General features: G+C 41.4%; 1 protein-coding gene across 1 annotated transcript in view; it reads left to right on the forward strand.

Annotated features, from left to right (window-relative positions):
• Muc16 (mucin 16, cell surface associated) overlaps positions 1 to 16,114 on the forward strand; it is a 159,861-nt gene that overhangs the window by 47,302 nt on the left and 96,445 nt on the right. Inside the window, exons 5-16 of the mRNA XM_087905954.1 lie at positions 2,837 to 2,967; positions 3,062 to 3,129; positions 4,391 to 4,563; positions 7,829 to 7,864; positions 8,389 to 8,513; positions 8,597 to 8,664; positions 9,655 to 9,827; positions 11,155 to 11,190; positions 11,423 to 11,485; positions 14,474 to 14,598; positions 14,718 to 14,785; positions 15,643 to 15,815. Of these exons, the coding sequence (XP_087762080.1) occupies positions 2,837 to 2,967; positions 3,062 to 3,129; positions 4,391 to 4,563; positions 7,829 to 7,864; positions 8,389 to 8,513; positions 8,597 to 8,664; positions 9,655 to 9,827; positions 11,155 to 11,190; positions 11,423 to 11,485; positions 14,474 to 14,598; positions 14,718 to 14,785; positions 15,643 to 15,815 (1,239 nt within the window). The remainder of the gene's footprint in view (positions 1 to 2,836; positions 2,968 to 3,061; positions 3,130 to 4,390; positions 4,564 to 7,828; positions 7,865 to 8,388; positions 8,514 to 8,596; positions 8,665 to 9,654; positions 9,828 to 11,154; positions 11,191 to 11,422; positions 11,486 to 14,473; positions 14,599 to 14,717; positions 14,786 to 15,642; positions 15,816 to 16,114) is intronic.

Here is a 16,114-nt window from a genome sequence, read left to right on the forward strand (position 1 = left end):
CTGCATCTCCACATCTGATGTCAAAGCACTCTTCAGATCCTCCACTCCTTTCAGATTTTTTGGGCATAGTATCTCACGATTGGCATTTTACACATCCTTGGGTCTCCAACATAATCCAGGCTTCACCTTTACAGCTCCACACTATAGCCTTGCTGAGCTTCCATACAGGGACACTCCTGACACATGCCTGGCCTCAGTGACTTTCCTTAACCACAGAGGGAAATCTCACACCGCCTTTCTTATATTCTTGACTCTAAAACCAGAACCATGTGGCTTAAGATGCCAAGTTCTGTTACGTGATGGTCCTAGAACATGGCTCCCTCATCCAGTTGCCTTTATATCTGCTTTCTGTTGTTGATGGCTTCCTTTACTTCTTAACCTTTCCTTTAATTCCTCTTCACAAGTTGGAAACTTACCTGTGCAAACTCCAAACACTGTATCTCCATATCTCAAAGCACTTTTCAGATGTTCGTTAACTCCTCTCAGATGTGCTGACTGCATCACACTTCCCTCTCTTGGACTTGTTCCAGACCCAGCCATCAGCTTCCATTGGTAGGAAGCCTGACTTAGCATCAGGCTTTTCTTTAAACACTCTGTCTCCTTGAACACAGGGCTTAGTTCTATTACATTTCCTGGTGCTCCCTTTCTCGTCAAACTGAATACATTTTGTCTTTTCCCTTGTTCATCCTTTGCATTGTAGATCTGCATAAGAGTGACCACACGGTAGTCAATATGAAGCTACCTTGAATTCTGTTCTGCCAATGCCATTAATCCAAACTCTTTGATTTAACCTTAGGCAGACTTTCTGGACAAGGGCAAAAAGCAGCCACATTCTTCACCAAAATAGCACAAGAACAGTCTCTAGGTCACTTACTAATGTTCTTCTCTGGAACCTCTTGAGTGGGGCACCCACATTCCACAAAGTCTTCTGGTGTCTTACGACAAACAGCATTGTCATGCTTATTTTAGGAATACCCCACTTCCTGGTACCAACTTTTCTATTGGTCCTTTTCATTGCCAAGTAGTTCCTTAATCCTTTTTTAAATAGTTCTATTTCTTAGTGACTAAGTGTTCAAATATATGGTCCTATGGGGGCTATTCTTATTCAAACCATAAGAGGGAAGAGGTTGGATATGGTGCAAGAAAAGGGACCCATTGTGGCAATTAGAGTTGGTCCTGGTGGAATCCTAGAGGTAGTTTGTAATGCAGACAGGGTTGACCAGACTAGGCTGCGTGGACCTGGGATACATCCTGCAGAATGTGGAGAAAATGAGAATGGAGGATGTCAGGGACACCCACTGGAGTAGGCCATGGAGAAGACAATGAGAAATCACATCTACAAGCCTCAGCGTTCTCTGTTCTGTACCTCGTATCTGTCTCTCTGGCCATCCAAGCCTTATATGCATTTCCAACCTTCAGGGCCACTACATGTGTTGCTCTTGGAATTCTGGGTTGGCTTTTTGTTTGTTTTTGTATTTTTCTTTTTCTAAAAAGTCTGTGACTTTTCATAGACCATAAATTTATTCCGTGCATAAGTCTTATATAGAGTCAGTCTGTATTTTATCTTATTCTACTTGCCCATGTCTTCCCTTTTTTTTTTTGCATGACTCTGTGAGTTTTTATTTCCCTAAGAAAATTTCCTAACCATAAGGCTAACTCTCTATTTTTGTGTTTCTCTTTCCATCTTTTCATTTTCATTTTCTTTCTTTCTTCATTTTTTTGACTGATGAGTTTCTCATGACTACGAGTAAGGGCTTCTTTACAAGATCGTAAACAACCTACAAGGTTTTTTTGTTTATTTGATTGGTTGGGTTTTTTGTGGGGGACAGATTTTTATGAGATAGGGTTTCTCTATGTAGTCCTAACTGTTCTGGAACTAGCTCTTGTAGGCCAAGCTGGCTTTGTACTCAAAGAAATCCACCTACCTCTGCCTCTTGAGTGCTGGGATTAAAGGAATGTGCCACCACTGCCTGAAAAATCTACAAGTTTAAACAGCTGAAGAAAATGTCCCTTCCTCCTGATGAATTATTAACTGCCTATCAACCCTCATGGGGCCTCATAAAGTCCCCATACAAGCAACCATTCCTCAAGTAGAGACAGGGCCTTTTGAGAATACACCTGACCCCTACACACAAGTTTACCATGGGTCATTGACAGACCTTATCTCTTACAAACAGTCACATCTGGTGTGAACACGAGAGCACAAACTCCTTGTCGTGCCTTGAATATAGCATTCCCCATCACTCAGCATTCCACCACTTCCTCTGGCTTTTATATTCTCTCTAAACTTTCCACAGTTTTCAAAGAGTTTTGGAGGGCATGATACACTGGTATCCAATTTGGGGCTGACCTTTCAACGGTCGCTTATTTTCATCACTTTGACCAGTTCTGAGTCTTTACACTTGCCACTGTGCATTGAAACTTTTATGTGGTGTGGCCCAGATCTGAAAGTATAAGGTCTTACTCCCTTCTCAAGTCAATGAAATGTCAGTGACATGCCACCTTTAGACTTTCTGGGCTACAAATTCAGGATCCCTCTGAAGATGAAGTCAAATGTCCACTGTGAAGTTTCACTCTCACCCTCTAGTTGGGCAGAAGAGATTCTGGGTAAGATATCCTGTACTTTATCTCCTGGACACTGTGGCTATGAGACAGTATTAGTCTTCTACTAGTCTTCTACTCACATTCAGCAGCTCAGTACTAAGACAAGAAATTGATTCTCTCTCTCTCTCTCTTCCTCTCTCTCTCTCTCTCTCTCTCTCTCTCTCTGTGTGTGTGTGTCATACTCACACATAGGCTCTGGGTTATAATCACTCTCACTCTTTCTCCCCTCCAGTTACAAGTATTTATCCAGAATTGGTGCCATTCACTTTCAACTTAACAATCACCAACCTGCCCTATACCACAGAAATGGGGTACCCAGACTCCTTACACTTCAAGAAAACAGAGAAGGCCTTGAACTACCTGGTAATGTGAAGCCTGCATACCATGGCTTACCTCTCCTTCAGTCCACCCAATCTCATGGACCTCTCACTCACTCACCCTTTTGTCTTATCCACAGTTCCAGTCCTTGTTCAAGAATACCAGCATTGGTTCTAGCTACTCTGGATGCATAGTGTCGCTGATCAGGTGAGCCTTCTTTGTTTTATATCATAGAGGACTTTTCTGTCACAGTCAAGTTCATCTGAATATCACATGCGAAGGCAAGAAACACAAAGGAAAGAAGCGCTTCAGAAATTCAGACATGGGCGACACTGTCTTTGATTTAGTGCATGAGAGACAGGACTTCCTGGAAAGGGACACTTCTCATGGAACTTATTTACATGAAAAAAATTGTGTGAGAACTGAGGCTCATTGATCAGAAAAAGGGATATTGAATCACTTAGGAACCATGGAATCCTTCATTTTGCGCCACATTCTGTGACTTGGCAGCCATAACTTTCTTCCTGCAAAAGTTCCACTATGTACAGCGGGCACCAGTTGCACAAACATGAAACCATACATCAACCAGGTCAGAGAAATCATTAAACTCTACACACAGACTAAAAGAACCAAGTCATGGAATTTGAGCTTAAGCCTGGGGATCTGGGTGGAGGCTTTCTGTAGATGATGCTTGAGCCATATGTTGACAGTACATGTACAGTAAGCAGAGGAAACACAGGAAAATAAACTCTTTTGTGGGATGGTTCATCACAAGTAATGAGGGATGTAAAAGCTGGGAATGCATGCCTTTTCCTCTTTCTTCTCCTCCTCGTTTGATTTGTCCTCTGTTTTTTCATCCTCCACTTCTGTTCTACCTCTTGTCCCTCCTTTTCTAGCTCCTTCCCTCCACAGAAAAATCTCTGTGGTATTGAAAAATAGAATGTAGCAGAGTGAATGAAGAATGAATGAATGAAAAATGAAGAAAGAAATAAGAAGAGGAAAGTATGTTACAAAGTAGAGGAAAGAGAGAATGAATACAATGATAAAGAAGAATAAGGAAAATAGAAAAAAGAAAGAAAAGAAGCAGAAAGGAAGAGAGGGAAATAAATGGAGGGAAAAGGGAAGAGAGAAGTGTAGGAGTTGAACAGGTAGATTTTCTAAGAAGTCCTAGAGTAACTTTGAACATAACAATAAGAAGTGTTGGTACTTGTCATAATATATGTGAACCAAATAACTGGTGAAGAAACTGAGAGCAAGAGAAAAAATAAGTTGAACAAACTTTTTAGAGCTAACCCACTGTGTAAAATAGTAGACCTAGAGAAAGAGGACTTAAAAAGGAATGTGACTGAGAAAGTAGATACAGTCCATAAAAAGACAAGCATAAAGCCAAGAGGGACTCAGCTTGATGGAGATATGTACAATTTCTCACGTCTCTAGATGACCCATTCCCATATCCTCATCACTCTAGGTCAGAACAGAATGGAGCAGCCACTGGAGTAGACAGTATTTGCTCCTACCATCATGACCCCATGAGTCCTCCTCTGGACAGAAAGCAGTTGTATCAAGAAGTGACCCAGCTGACCAATGGTATCACCAGACTGGGTCCCTACATCCTGGACAGAGACAGTCTCTATGTCAATGGTGAGTATCTTTGTCATAATGGGGTCTCCTTTAGTATCAGTTTTCATTGCTATAACAAAGTAACAGACTCACGTGTAAACAAGAAAAGATTTTTTTGTCCCATAGATTCAAAAGCTTCAAGCCAGGTTAATTAGTTCCTGTATTATTTATTAACTTTTCTCATCGTGGCCCACTAGATGATACCATTCACATTCAGTGTGTGTTTTCCCACCTCAAAGTGGGAAATATTTCTGGAAATGCCATCATGGACACACACATATCCGTTTCATATAATTCTAAATGCAGTCCAGTTGATAAAAATTAATCATTGTAGCTTGGGTACTTTTAGGCCTATAGCAAGGTGGAAATATGGTGGAAGGCATAAAATGGGAAATCTGCTCTTTTATGAGGTCCAGTAAGCAAGCAATTAAGTGGATGTGGGGGACACAATATGTTTTTCCACGGCCTGAAACCAGTGACCTAGTTCCTACAGTGAGCCCCCTACCTATACTAATAATTCATTCAGTTATTAGCTCATCCATTGATGAAGTTAGCACTTTTTAAATCCAATAACCTTTCTACAGTTTCACCAGTTGGGGATCAAGCCTTCAACACATGAGCTTTCCGGAGGACACTTCAGATCCCAAACACTATTTACCAAGCTCATTATAGGGGTTGATTTTAGACCGTCTATGTCTGGAGATATATCCATGTCACTACTAAAAAGGAGTTAATAGTCTATATAGTTAAGTGGATGCTGGTAAGCACTCCAAAGGTACATTACACTGCACTAATATTGACTAAAATGTTAATAGTCTCAAACTTGAGAAATTATTGCACAAAACTTTCCAGTATTATCTTTCAATGTATTGTTTTAGAATTTTCTGTCACCGTGATACAAGCCTAATATTAAATGGCTCATTTTAGACTGTTCAATCCATGCAAGAAGGCCACGTTCTTTTCTGTTTCACCTCTTAGGATGAATATTTCCTCCTGTTTCTCCTTCTCATTTTCTTCCTGCTCTTCCTTTCTGTTCCCCTTCTCCTCTTCCTTTTTCTAGTCTTCTCGTCATTCTCTTCCTCCTGTTTCTCAACTTCCTCTTTCTCCTCCTTCCCATTCTTGTCATCTTCTCCTTCAATATCTCCTCTTTTCTTCTATCCTTTTCCCCTTTTTTCTCCTCCTTCTACTCTTTTTGATCCTCTTGGCTCTCCATTTTCTTCTTCCAATTTATTTCTTTTTCCCTGTTCCGCTTCCTTCCCTTGTTACTCATCTTTCTTGCCATATTCCCCTTCTTTTCTGCTTACCATAAGACCTTAATTAGAGTAGCAGATGACAAGGAGAATTTGGGAGTGATGAATGACGTGGTTAAGTGCTTCCTATTTGCCTGAGAGTGTCTTCCTTCTCCTTTTGTCATATCAACTTAATTTTCAGACTCCATGGAGCATCTTAAACAGCTGCAGTTTCCAGAAACACTGCTGCCCTTAATAGATGACACACTGAATAGTGACTAGATGTTGACAAAAAAATTGTCACAGAAAGGCTATGCCAAGAACACAAAATTAAAAGTGGTTCTTGCTTATCAAAGGACTCCATGTGGTGAGAATTCTGCAATTGTGTTAATCTTATCAAAACACTGAGTTGTTATACTTATTTACCAAGAACCATTGTGCATTCAATGAGGAAATCATTTGCCCAAGACTATAAAGTATGCCAGAATGAGAATTTCACCAACAGACACTCTGGAAAACCACAGGAAATATGGTGAACCATCCAAACACAGCAAGCCCCAAACATCTGGACAGGCAATCTCTAGCATAATAATCTAACCTAATTCATAGTTAGCTATGTACTCCCTTATAGCCACTTGAAGATTACCTTCATTTATAATGTGAAATGCATATTACACTGTATTATTTAGACCACATTCTGTTTTGTGTCCAGAAGATATTTTTCTGTTACTGTGAAAAAAATTCCCTGATTTAGAGGCAGTATACATCTGCAGTTATTACAGGAATGTTGCACATGTGACCTTATAGTGGTTGTGACTACATGCACAAGAACTGAACAAGATCACAACAGCTGAAATACAGTCATGGATGAGAAAATAGGATTTGTGTTGTCAATGCACACACGGGTGTGGGGCCATCTACTAGGGGAAGGTTGACTTAAGGTTCACATTCCTAAAGAAAATTGACTCTTTTTTTCCTTAGCATCACCTGCCACCAGTGCTTCAAGTAGGATTTGGAGCTCATGAGTCCCATGTCTTTAGAAGGAAGGATTTTTTATTATTATTAAAAATTTCCATCTCCTCCCCACCTCCCATTTCCCTCCCACCTGCCCCACTCCCCCTCCCCCCTCCAGTCCTAAGAGCAGTCAGGGTTCCCTTCCCTGTGAGAAGTCCAAGGTCCTCCCCGCTGCTCCATCCAGGTCTAGGAAGGTGAGCTTCCAAACAAGCCAGGCTCCCACAAAGCCAGTCCATGCAGTAGAATTAAAACCCAACGTCATTGTCCTTGGCTTCTCAGTCAGCCTAGAAGGAAGGATTTATTTTGGCTTACACTTCAAGGCACAGCCCATCATGGCAGGAAAGTCAATGCAGCAGGAGCTTGAAGCAACAAGTTGAATCATATCTACAGTCCTTAACTACAGAGGAAGAGGAGAAATAATGGTACTCAGCTAGCTTTCCACTTTCTATCCACTGCAGCAATCTGCCCAGGAAGTGGAATCACCCATATTTACAGTGGGTCTCCCCATCTCAATTAACCTAAACAAATAATCCCTTAAGGGCACGCCCAAAGACTCCCTTAATCTACATAATCCTTCACAGGTGTGCCTCAAGGCTTGCCTTCTATGACACTGTATACCCTGTTAAACCCACAGTGATAGAAGTTAAAGAACATTTACTACAAAACTTGGGCTGAAACAAAGTGTGTTTCACAGTGTGCGTGCTGTGGAGCATCAGGCTATTTTGTGTGTGTCCTGGTTCTTAAGCCAGGGAATCGCATCAGGCATTCGCGCTGCATTTGCAGGAGTGGATGAAAAGATAGAGATGTATGATACTTGGGAAGTCAAATGAGATAAGAGAAAAAACTGGAATTTCTTGGAGCTTTGTCTAGATCTGATCTGTATTTTCAGGCACACAATAAGGGCTAAGTAAGATGTAGTCATTGTTCGTGATATATAAATCTCAGACTGTTTCACAATGACTCACCTTCCAGCCTACCCTCTTTTCGTCTCTTAGTGATTACATAAATGTACCTTTTCATTAGTCTTTCTTTTCTATCTACAGGTTATAACCGTCGGTACTGGACCCCTCCCACAAACAGTGAGTACTCAGTCAAAACTGTGGTGCCCCAGTATCTCCAGGGCCCCCTTCCCTAAAATCAACTCCATAAAAGAAAAATTTACTATATTCATTTCCATACGTTCCACATCCATGTTGTCAGAAGAGTCAAAATAGATAACCCAAGTGTATGTGAGCAGGTTAATGGATAAAAACAAATACAATGTATTCATCGAGTCAGATATTATAAGCCCTAAAAAGAAAGTAATTCTCACATTTAACTGAGATAATATTGAGAATATCCTCACAAAAAGAGAAATGCTGTATGATTTTCCTCATGAGAGATATAGAATAGTAAAATTCATATGAGCCGAAAGTACCAATAGTGGTTGGTACAGGTTAGGGAAAGACTAAAGGGAGCTGTTTAATTATTTCGAGCTTTAGTTCTTAGATGAGACAATTCTGAAGACTGGTTACAGAACACCTAAATGCAAGCATCCCTTCGACTCTAGCTGTCCTGCATTCTAGTGCATATTAGACTCCCCACTTTCTCTTTTCTGCTACAGGTACAAGGCCATCTCTGGAACTCTTCACTCTTAACTTCACTATAACCAATCTGCACCATACAGAGGGCATGAGATACCAAGGATCGGAAATATTCAACAGCACAGAGAGGATCTTGAATCGATTGGTCAGAACTCTCTCACACTCACCTTGTCTCATCTCAGTCTTGTTCCCCTTGGCCCCTTAAATCATCTTCTCTTTTGTCCACAGCTCAAGCCCCTCTTCAAGAATACCAGTATTGGGTCCCTTTATTCTGGTTGCAGACTGATCTTACTGAGGTATGAGCTTCAGAGTAGATATGCAGGGCATGTATACAGTAACCATGAACTGATTCCTAACTTCCTGACCCTGGTGTTCTAGGAGGAGGTGACATACAACTCCTCTCCAGTCCTTTCCATTTCAGACTGAAAAAAATAAGACTCCCTTTTCTTTCAGGAGATAATGATGTATCATTTTATTGATCACTCCATGCTGGGTTTTCTTATAATTTCACTTATGTTACTGTAATAAAATACTCTGACAAAAGCCAATATACATATAAAAATGTTTATTTGATTTACAGTTCTAGACTACAGTCCATTGTATGTAAAATTTACAGTGTAAAGGGCTTGAGACAACTGGTCACATTACACCCACAGTGAAAAGTAGAGAAAATTTAATATGCTCATCTGTCTGCTGGCTACTTGCTAGTCTTCTTCACTCCTACAAGCTCAAGATTGGTACCTGGATCTTCCTACATCACTTAACAAATGATCATTTCTCACAGGCATTGTGACAAACTGACCTGAGCCAGTTAATTCCTCATTAAGACTTTTCCCAGGCAATTCCGGCTTTTGACAGATTGACATTTAAAACTAGCCATCACAGTTCTGAAACTCTTGATTCATTTCACACACAAAAATAAGCCATAGAGATGTGAAAAAAAAACATATCTTGCATTGCACAATGGCTGAATAGGAGTTAAACCGATTGAAATTGCTTTCTATTACCTTATTTTCAGACTTCTTTTTCCACCTCCATTGTCACATTTCTGTTATTAGGGCATGGGAGTCATGTTATAGATGTCATGTAAAAGGATAGCACAAACACTGGCATGTTTAATTCTGTCTTTTTTTCAAGGACCTTGGCTCTATTATTGATTGTATTCTTCTGGCACCACGGCCACTAATTGTTCATCAGTAGTGCCACTTCTTCTCCCTCATTGAAGGTTTTCTGAGCCTCAACTTGGAGTTCCCATCTCCATCTCTCTGTCTCCTTTCCTTTCCCAGGCCTGAGAGAGAGAGAACAGCCACTGGGGTGGATGCTGTCTGCACTTACCATTCTGATCCCATGGGTCATAAGCTGGACAGAGAGAAGCTGTACTGGGAACTGAGCCATAATACCCAGGGTGTTACCAAGCTAGGATCCTTCACTTTAGAAAAGGACAGTCTGTACATCAATGGTGAGCATCTTCTTACGATCCATAAGCTGAAGATGAGAGTGATACCTTAAGATAAGAGGGCTCTCTGATTGGTCACTAAACCCTTCCTCTATGTCATCTTCTACCTGAGCAACACTGTGCTGCTGACACACAAACTCTGAGTCTTCAAGCATTCTCTTTTCTCTGTATCACTGCATTACAAAGGCATTGTTTGAACATGTTTCTAACCTACAGAAACTTTTCTCTATCCACATCAAAGAACATATCTGGATGAAGCCTATTGTCGTTCAGTAGCAGCTCAAGTCTAGGGATGTTTGTTGTTTTGTTTTACTTTGAGGTAAGTCTTGCTATGTGACTAAGACTGTCCTAGAATTAACCATGTAAACCAGTCTATCCTCAAACTGATGAGTCTCCTGCTTCAGCCTCTCCTGAGCACTGGGGCTAGAGGTATATAATCTATACCTGTCTATGTTGTATCTATGCAGAGTTAAAACTTCTCTACCATGCTTGCTATGCATCAGGCCATATTCTCTGAGCTCTACTGCCACTAGAGGCTTTCCTTTAAAAAACTTCACACTGAGCTGGGAGTGGTGGCTCACTCCTGTAAGCCTTGAGTGTGCCTGGTATGTTCAGGGGTCATGGTTTGAGTTCCAGTACTGTAAGGAAGAAAGGGAGAAGGGCAATGAATAGGGGAGGGATGGAGAAGAAGCAAAAGCAGAAACAAGCATTTGCCAGGTGAGGTGGCCCTGTTTGCAATCAGCACTTACAAGGTGAGATGGGAGGTTTTCTGTAAGTTTGTGCTCAGCCTGGGTTACATCTAGAATTCAAGGCCTATCTGCACTCCAGACTACATCTCTATCTCAGATAAAACAACGATTCCATCTCCAGCAAAAACAAAAACAAGAAGTTGAATCTTTCATCTTCTTCCATATGGACTTTGAAAAATAACAGCTTAGAAACATGTGGTAGAAATTGGGATGTGTTTAAATAGTAAATCCATGAGAACAGTGACGGTTCTCTTGATGACACCTAGATTTATCTTTGTTCTTTGTTTTTTGGGGGTTGTTTGTTTGTTTTGAGACAGGGTTTCTCATTTGTCTGTGTAGCCATGGCTGTTCAGGAAATCACTCTATAGATCAAGCTGACTTGGAACTCACAGAGATTCTCCTGTCTCTGCCCCTGGAGTGCTGGGATTGAAGGCATATGCTACCACTGCTCAGCCAATAACACCTGAATTCTAAGTGCTCCACTGTAAAGACTTGAAAGCTGGAGATGGGGCTGATGGGCCTCAGCTATATCATACATATTTCTGTCCTTGCATCCTGATTTTCTCCTTTTCTCATTGTAGATTTTACCCATCGAACCTCTGCTCCCACTTCCAGCAGTGAGTATTTAAAAGTCTGATGATTGTGTTCACTACACCTTGTGGGAGCAGTAACTGATCCATGTCTTACTGAATCCAAGGTCATAGAGAAGAAAAAAATAAATTAAGGCTGGACTGTCATTCCACACTACCATATATATTTATAGCCTGATTTGGAGAGCAAAAATGCTCTCTTGTGACATTCATGCCTTGCCTCAAATACCATTTTTTACTCTAGTCCATTTCTCCTCAGCTCCTGTGACGTCGTCTCTGTCTTTCACGGGAACCTCTACTGCACAACCTTACCTCTCCACAGGTAGGTCGCTTCTCTTTGCTACTCCTTACAGGAAGTGAACTATCCCAGTTTCATAGATAGGACCTTGGGGAGATGATTGAGGGAACCTAGAAATTAATAGTGCTCCCGTTCTGTGCATTTCTCAAGAGCGGGGGAGATGCTATCTTCAAATTCTCATCCGTGTCAATCTCAGATAACCTGTTTTCCCTCTCAGTACCTTAGCTTTTCCCACCATCAAACGATGCGTTTCTTTAAAACTTCACACTAAGATTTAAAGGGTCACTTCTTTCATCTTACCATGTGTAGCTCAGTGGTAGAATGCTTGAGTTACATATCCAAGCCCAGGGTTTGGATTTATTTTAATTTTATTTTTGTGACTATGTATGCATCTATATGAGTTATGCCATGCATGTGCAGCTGGTCACAGAGCCCAGAAGAGAATGTCCAATCCTCTATGGTTGGAGTTGTAAGCATTTGTGAGCTACCAGATGTGGGTGCAGTGTACTAAACCTGGGTCCTCTGACAAAGCAGGAAGTGATCATAATTGTTGAGCCATTTCTTTGCAATCCTACATCCTGGGTTTAGTCAGGAAATATTTACTTAGCACCTGTTTTGTATTAGATATGGGGGATAAGGTGTTCAATAAGTCACATGTTCACAAGATGCTGAATAAGCCGCAAGTTCAGAGAATTAGGTAACTTGAAGGAAGATGTGCAATTATAATTAATAACAGAAAACATTAAGAGAAGCACTGGGGATGTTCCTCAGTTAATAGACTACTCACCCACCATACATAAAGCACTATGTTCAATCCACAGCACTCCATAAAATTAGGTGTGGGGTCACACACCTGTTATTCTTGAATTCGAGTGGTAGAAACAAGAGAACCAGAAGGTCAAGGTCATCCTTGGCTACATAAAAAGCTTGAGACCAGCCTGGGATACATAAGCACCTGTCTACAAAACATAGATTTTTATGAAATTTCACCTTTCCATGTGTCATATCATATGCTGTGTGGTTTTATACTCTTTAATTTTTTGTTTTGAATAAATAATAATAGATTCTAGAGCTGTTGGAAATTAATAAAAACTTCCTGCATATCATTTACCCATTTTCCCTCAATAGCTACACCTTACAGAACCTTAATATATATAAAAATAAAAAATGGAGTTATTAACTTCTATAAACCTCAGTCCGATCTTATTAGTTCTAATTTGTTCTCCTTTGTTGTGATAAAATAAAGCTCTTCGAGACTTACCTTTGCTTCTCATCATGGCTTATGTTTCCAGGTTAAATAACTGCGGAAAGTAAGTGTGAGCCACTCGTGGCAGGAGCTTGGAGGCAGGAACCATGGAAGAATTATGCTTGCTGCCTTGCTTTCTGGCTTAACTCGCAGTCTCCAACCTAGCTAATTTTTTTAAACAGCTAAGGACTGCCTGCCCTGGGAATGCCTCCACTCACAGTGGAATGGGCCCTCCTAGATCAGCCAATAAGACAACCACCTGTAGACATACCCACAGACCAACCTGATCCTTGCAATTCTCAGTGGAAGTTTTCCTCGCTCTTGGACAGTTGTTCCCAACCAGTGGTCACTACACCTTTGGTGAATCTCTATCTCTAAAAATGTTTACATTGTTACAGTTAATAGCAGTAGCAAAACTTCATAGCAGTTATGAAGTAGCAATGAAAATAGCTTTATGGTTGGGGGTCACCACAACATGAGGAACTCTGTTAAAGGGTCGCAGCATCAGGAAGGTTGAGAACCACTGTTCTAGGGGGTACCAAGTTGACGAGTAAAGCTGAGTGGGTCATAGTTATATAAGCACTTATTTGTGCATATATTTTTATAGCATTTCATCACGTGAACAGAGTCCTAAAGTCACTAACACAATTGAGGTCTAGAACTTCTCCGTCCTCACAAAAGTGCCCTCCCACCAGTCCAACCATTAGCAATCACTAGAGTATTTTCCTTCTCTGTGATAATATTACCTTGAGGGCATTACATAAATGGAAAAATACAAGGTATGACTTTTGGGATCAGCTTTTTTCTACTCATCCCAATGTCCTTGAGGGATTTTAGTCTCTCCTACGCAAGTATTCTATTGCTTGTCTACACCCATAGTTCATTACCCCCAACCCCTTTAATTTTGATACATGATCTTACTATGCAGCCCAGACTGGCCTCTAACTTGCAGTGTTTCTACCTTTGTCTAATGTGATCTTCTTTGTTACTTACACACAATCATCTAGCCTTTATAATTTCCCTATACATTTTGCTTCTCCTTATTCACAGTGGATGGCAGTAAACATATTCACAGATGTATGGCTAGTGATGGGTTTTGAAACTGACGCTAACTCAGCATTGTCCTAAATCATGGTAAGAAAGTCTCTAGAGGATTCAGTATTCACTAAAGGACAATCTCTGGGAACGATGCAGTTGAACTTGTGAGAGAAGGCTTCTCTAAGGGATGCAGTTAGGTTGATGTTCAAAATGTTTGTTAAATATTGAATCTGCTTAAATTCCAGCTTTTCCTGTTCTGTTTCTCCAAACCATGAAACTTCCCTGAGTTTGTTTCTTTAGCCTTTGATGGGAGCTTGTAGGGGCTGAACCTCAATTGCTAGTCAGTCAGCCTGGCTCACACACTTACACAAGTACTTTCTCCTGTGTCTGTGACACACTCTGCCATAGTCCAGTAGCTCTGTTAGTACCTATACAGTTGGAAGTTCTTCTTAGCATTATACTTTCTCCATCTCAATGCCTTCCTTTGCTTCAACAATTGTCACTCTTTTGAGAACTGTGCTCCTAAATCTACCTATTTGGAAGTTAAAAAGCAACATCGTTGCTAAATATGACCAATGTGTACCTTGTTTCTTATGAGGCTTCTGGTCTTCCCTTCCTAGGTCCCATGATCTGATTTCTTGTTTCAAACTTCCTGTCTTGATCCTCAGATTTCTTAGAGGTAAGACCAGTGTATCCTACATGTAACCCTTTCTCTGCTCTCATTACAGTGGCCACTCCTGTTTTTGCACAGTTCACGCTCAACTTCACCATCACTAACCTGGCGTTCAAGGAATACATGCTATACCATGGCTCCAAGAATTTCAACACTTTGGAGAGAGTCCTCCAGTACCTGGTGAGGGGCCCTTTGCATCTAAGCCCCACCTTTCTCTGACCATGCTCCGGTCACCTGGGTTACAATTCTTTCTGGCTTTGCTCTGTGGTTCGATCTTATTCCCCTCTCCTTTCTCACAGCTCAAATCCCTGTTCAAGACCAGCAGTCTGGGATCCCTCTACGCAGGCTGCACACTGGTGTCACTCAGGTAGGTCCGTCCCCAATACAAACTCAGCCAAACAGGTGGACAGAGCTGAGCAGTGGGCTTCTCAACTACTGTTTGGCTGTATTTACAGTCACCACAGTCTGACTGTGAAACCTTCACAATACCAAGATGATGGGGCAGATCTGTCATCCCAATGATTCAAGAGATTATTTTAACTTTATGAAACAGCACAGGAAACAATCTCAGAGGCAGCAAGTTCAAGCCCAGCCTGCCCATAAAACTTACTGAAACCTTGTCACTACACACACACACACACACACACACACACACACACACACACGATTGTAATACATTGAGGCTTTCTAATGTTACACTGAATCAGCCATTGTTTCAGACAGATCCCAAAACAGACATCTCTTCCCAATAATATAAGAGCTGTGATTCTCTTAGAAATCCCCAGAGCTAGTGTTCCATAGGACCTGAGGTAACTCTAGCCTTCTGAATGCCAGATCTCTGAAGTACAGCGTTACGACCATCTCTTCTGAGGCCACTTCTGCTCACTAGAGCCTGGTTCTCAGAACCTCGTGTCTCTCAGAATCAGTGACAAGACTCAGCTATCCTAGCATCATGTGGACTTCTAACCCCTATCAGTACCACCCTCTTTTTCTGTCACACATTTGAATAGGCTTCCTCTGCAACATACAAGGATGACTGTCCTTGTGATCCTAACTATTGGTTACGGTGTTTATTTTCTTCAGGGCAATTTCCTTGTTAGAATTTCCTAATTGTTTTGAGTTAGGAGCTGTAGTTGGGCCTCCTGCTACAAGGAGCTGTCAGAGATAGGAAAGAACAAACAGTGCGAGGCAGAGCTACCCCAACTATGTTCTATACTTACCCAGGTCTAAGAAAGACGGAACGGCCACCAGAGTGGATGCCATCTGCACATATCACCCTGACATCAAAGGCCACAGATTGGACAGGGAGCAGCTATACTGGGAGCTGAATGGGTTAACTCATGGTGTCACCAGACTGGATCCCTACACCCTGGAGAGGGACAGCCTCTATGTTAATGGTGAGCATCTGGATGTGGATGGAGTTTCTTCTTAGATTGGCAGTGTCTACTCTCCCGCGTTGGTCACCCTCCCTGCCTGGCTCTTAAGGGATTAGCCATGTGTTCAATAGGTGCCGCCTCAAACTAGGATCTCATTTGTTCCTCGGTGTGAACTGACCTCACCCTTCCCTGATAGTGAGTCTCTGATATGCCTTACTTCATGAATCCCAATCCACTACGTATCCTTAATTCTCTCTGGTACTTCTATCAGCTACTTTTCTCATTACAGATGCCTGATAGAAGCAACTTAAGTAGAGATA

This window comes from Myodes glareolus, chromosome 4 (assembly GCF_982192425.1).
Source record: "Myodes glareolus chromosome 4, mMyoGla1.1, whole genome shotgun sequence".
Lineage (NCBI taxonomy): Eukaryota > Metazoa > Chordata > Mammalia > Rodentia > Cricetidae > Myodes > Myodes glareolus.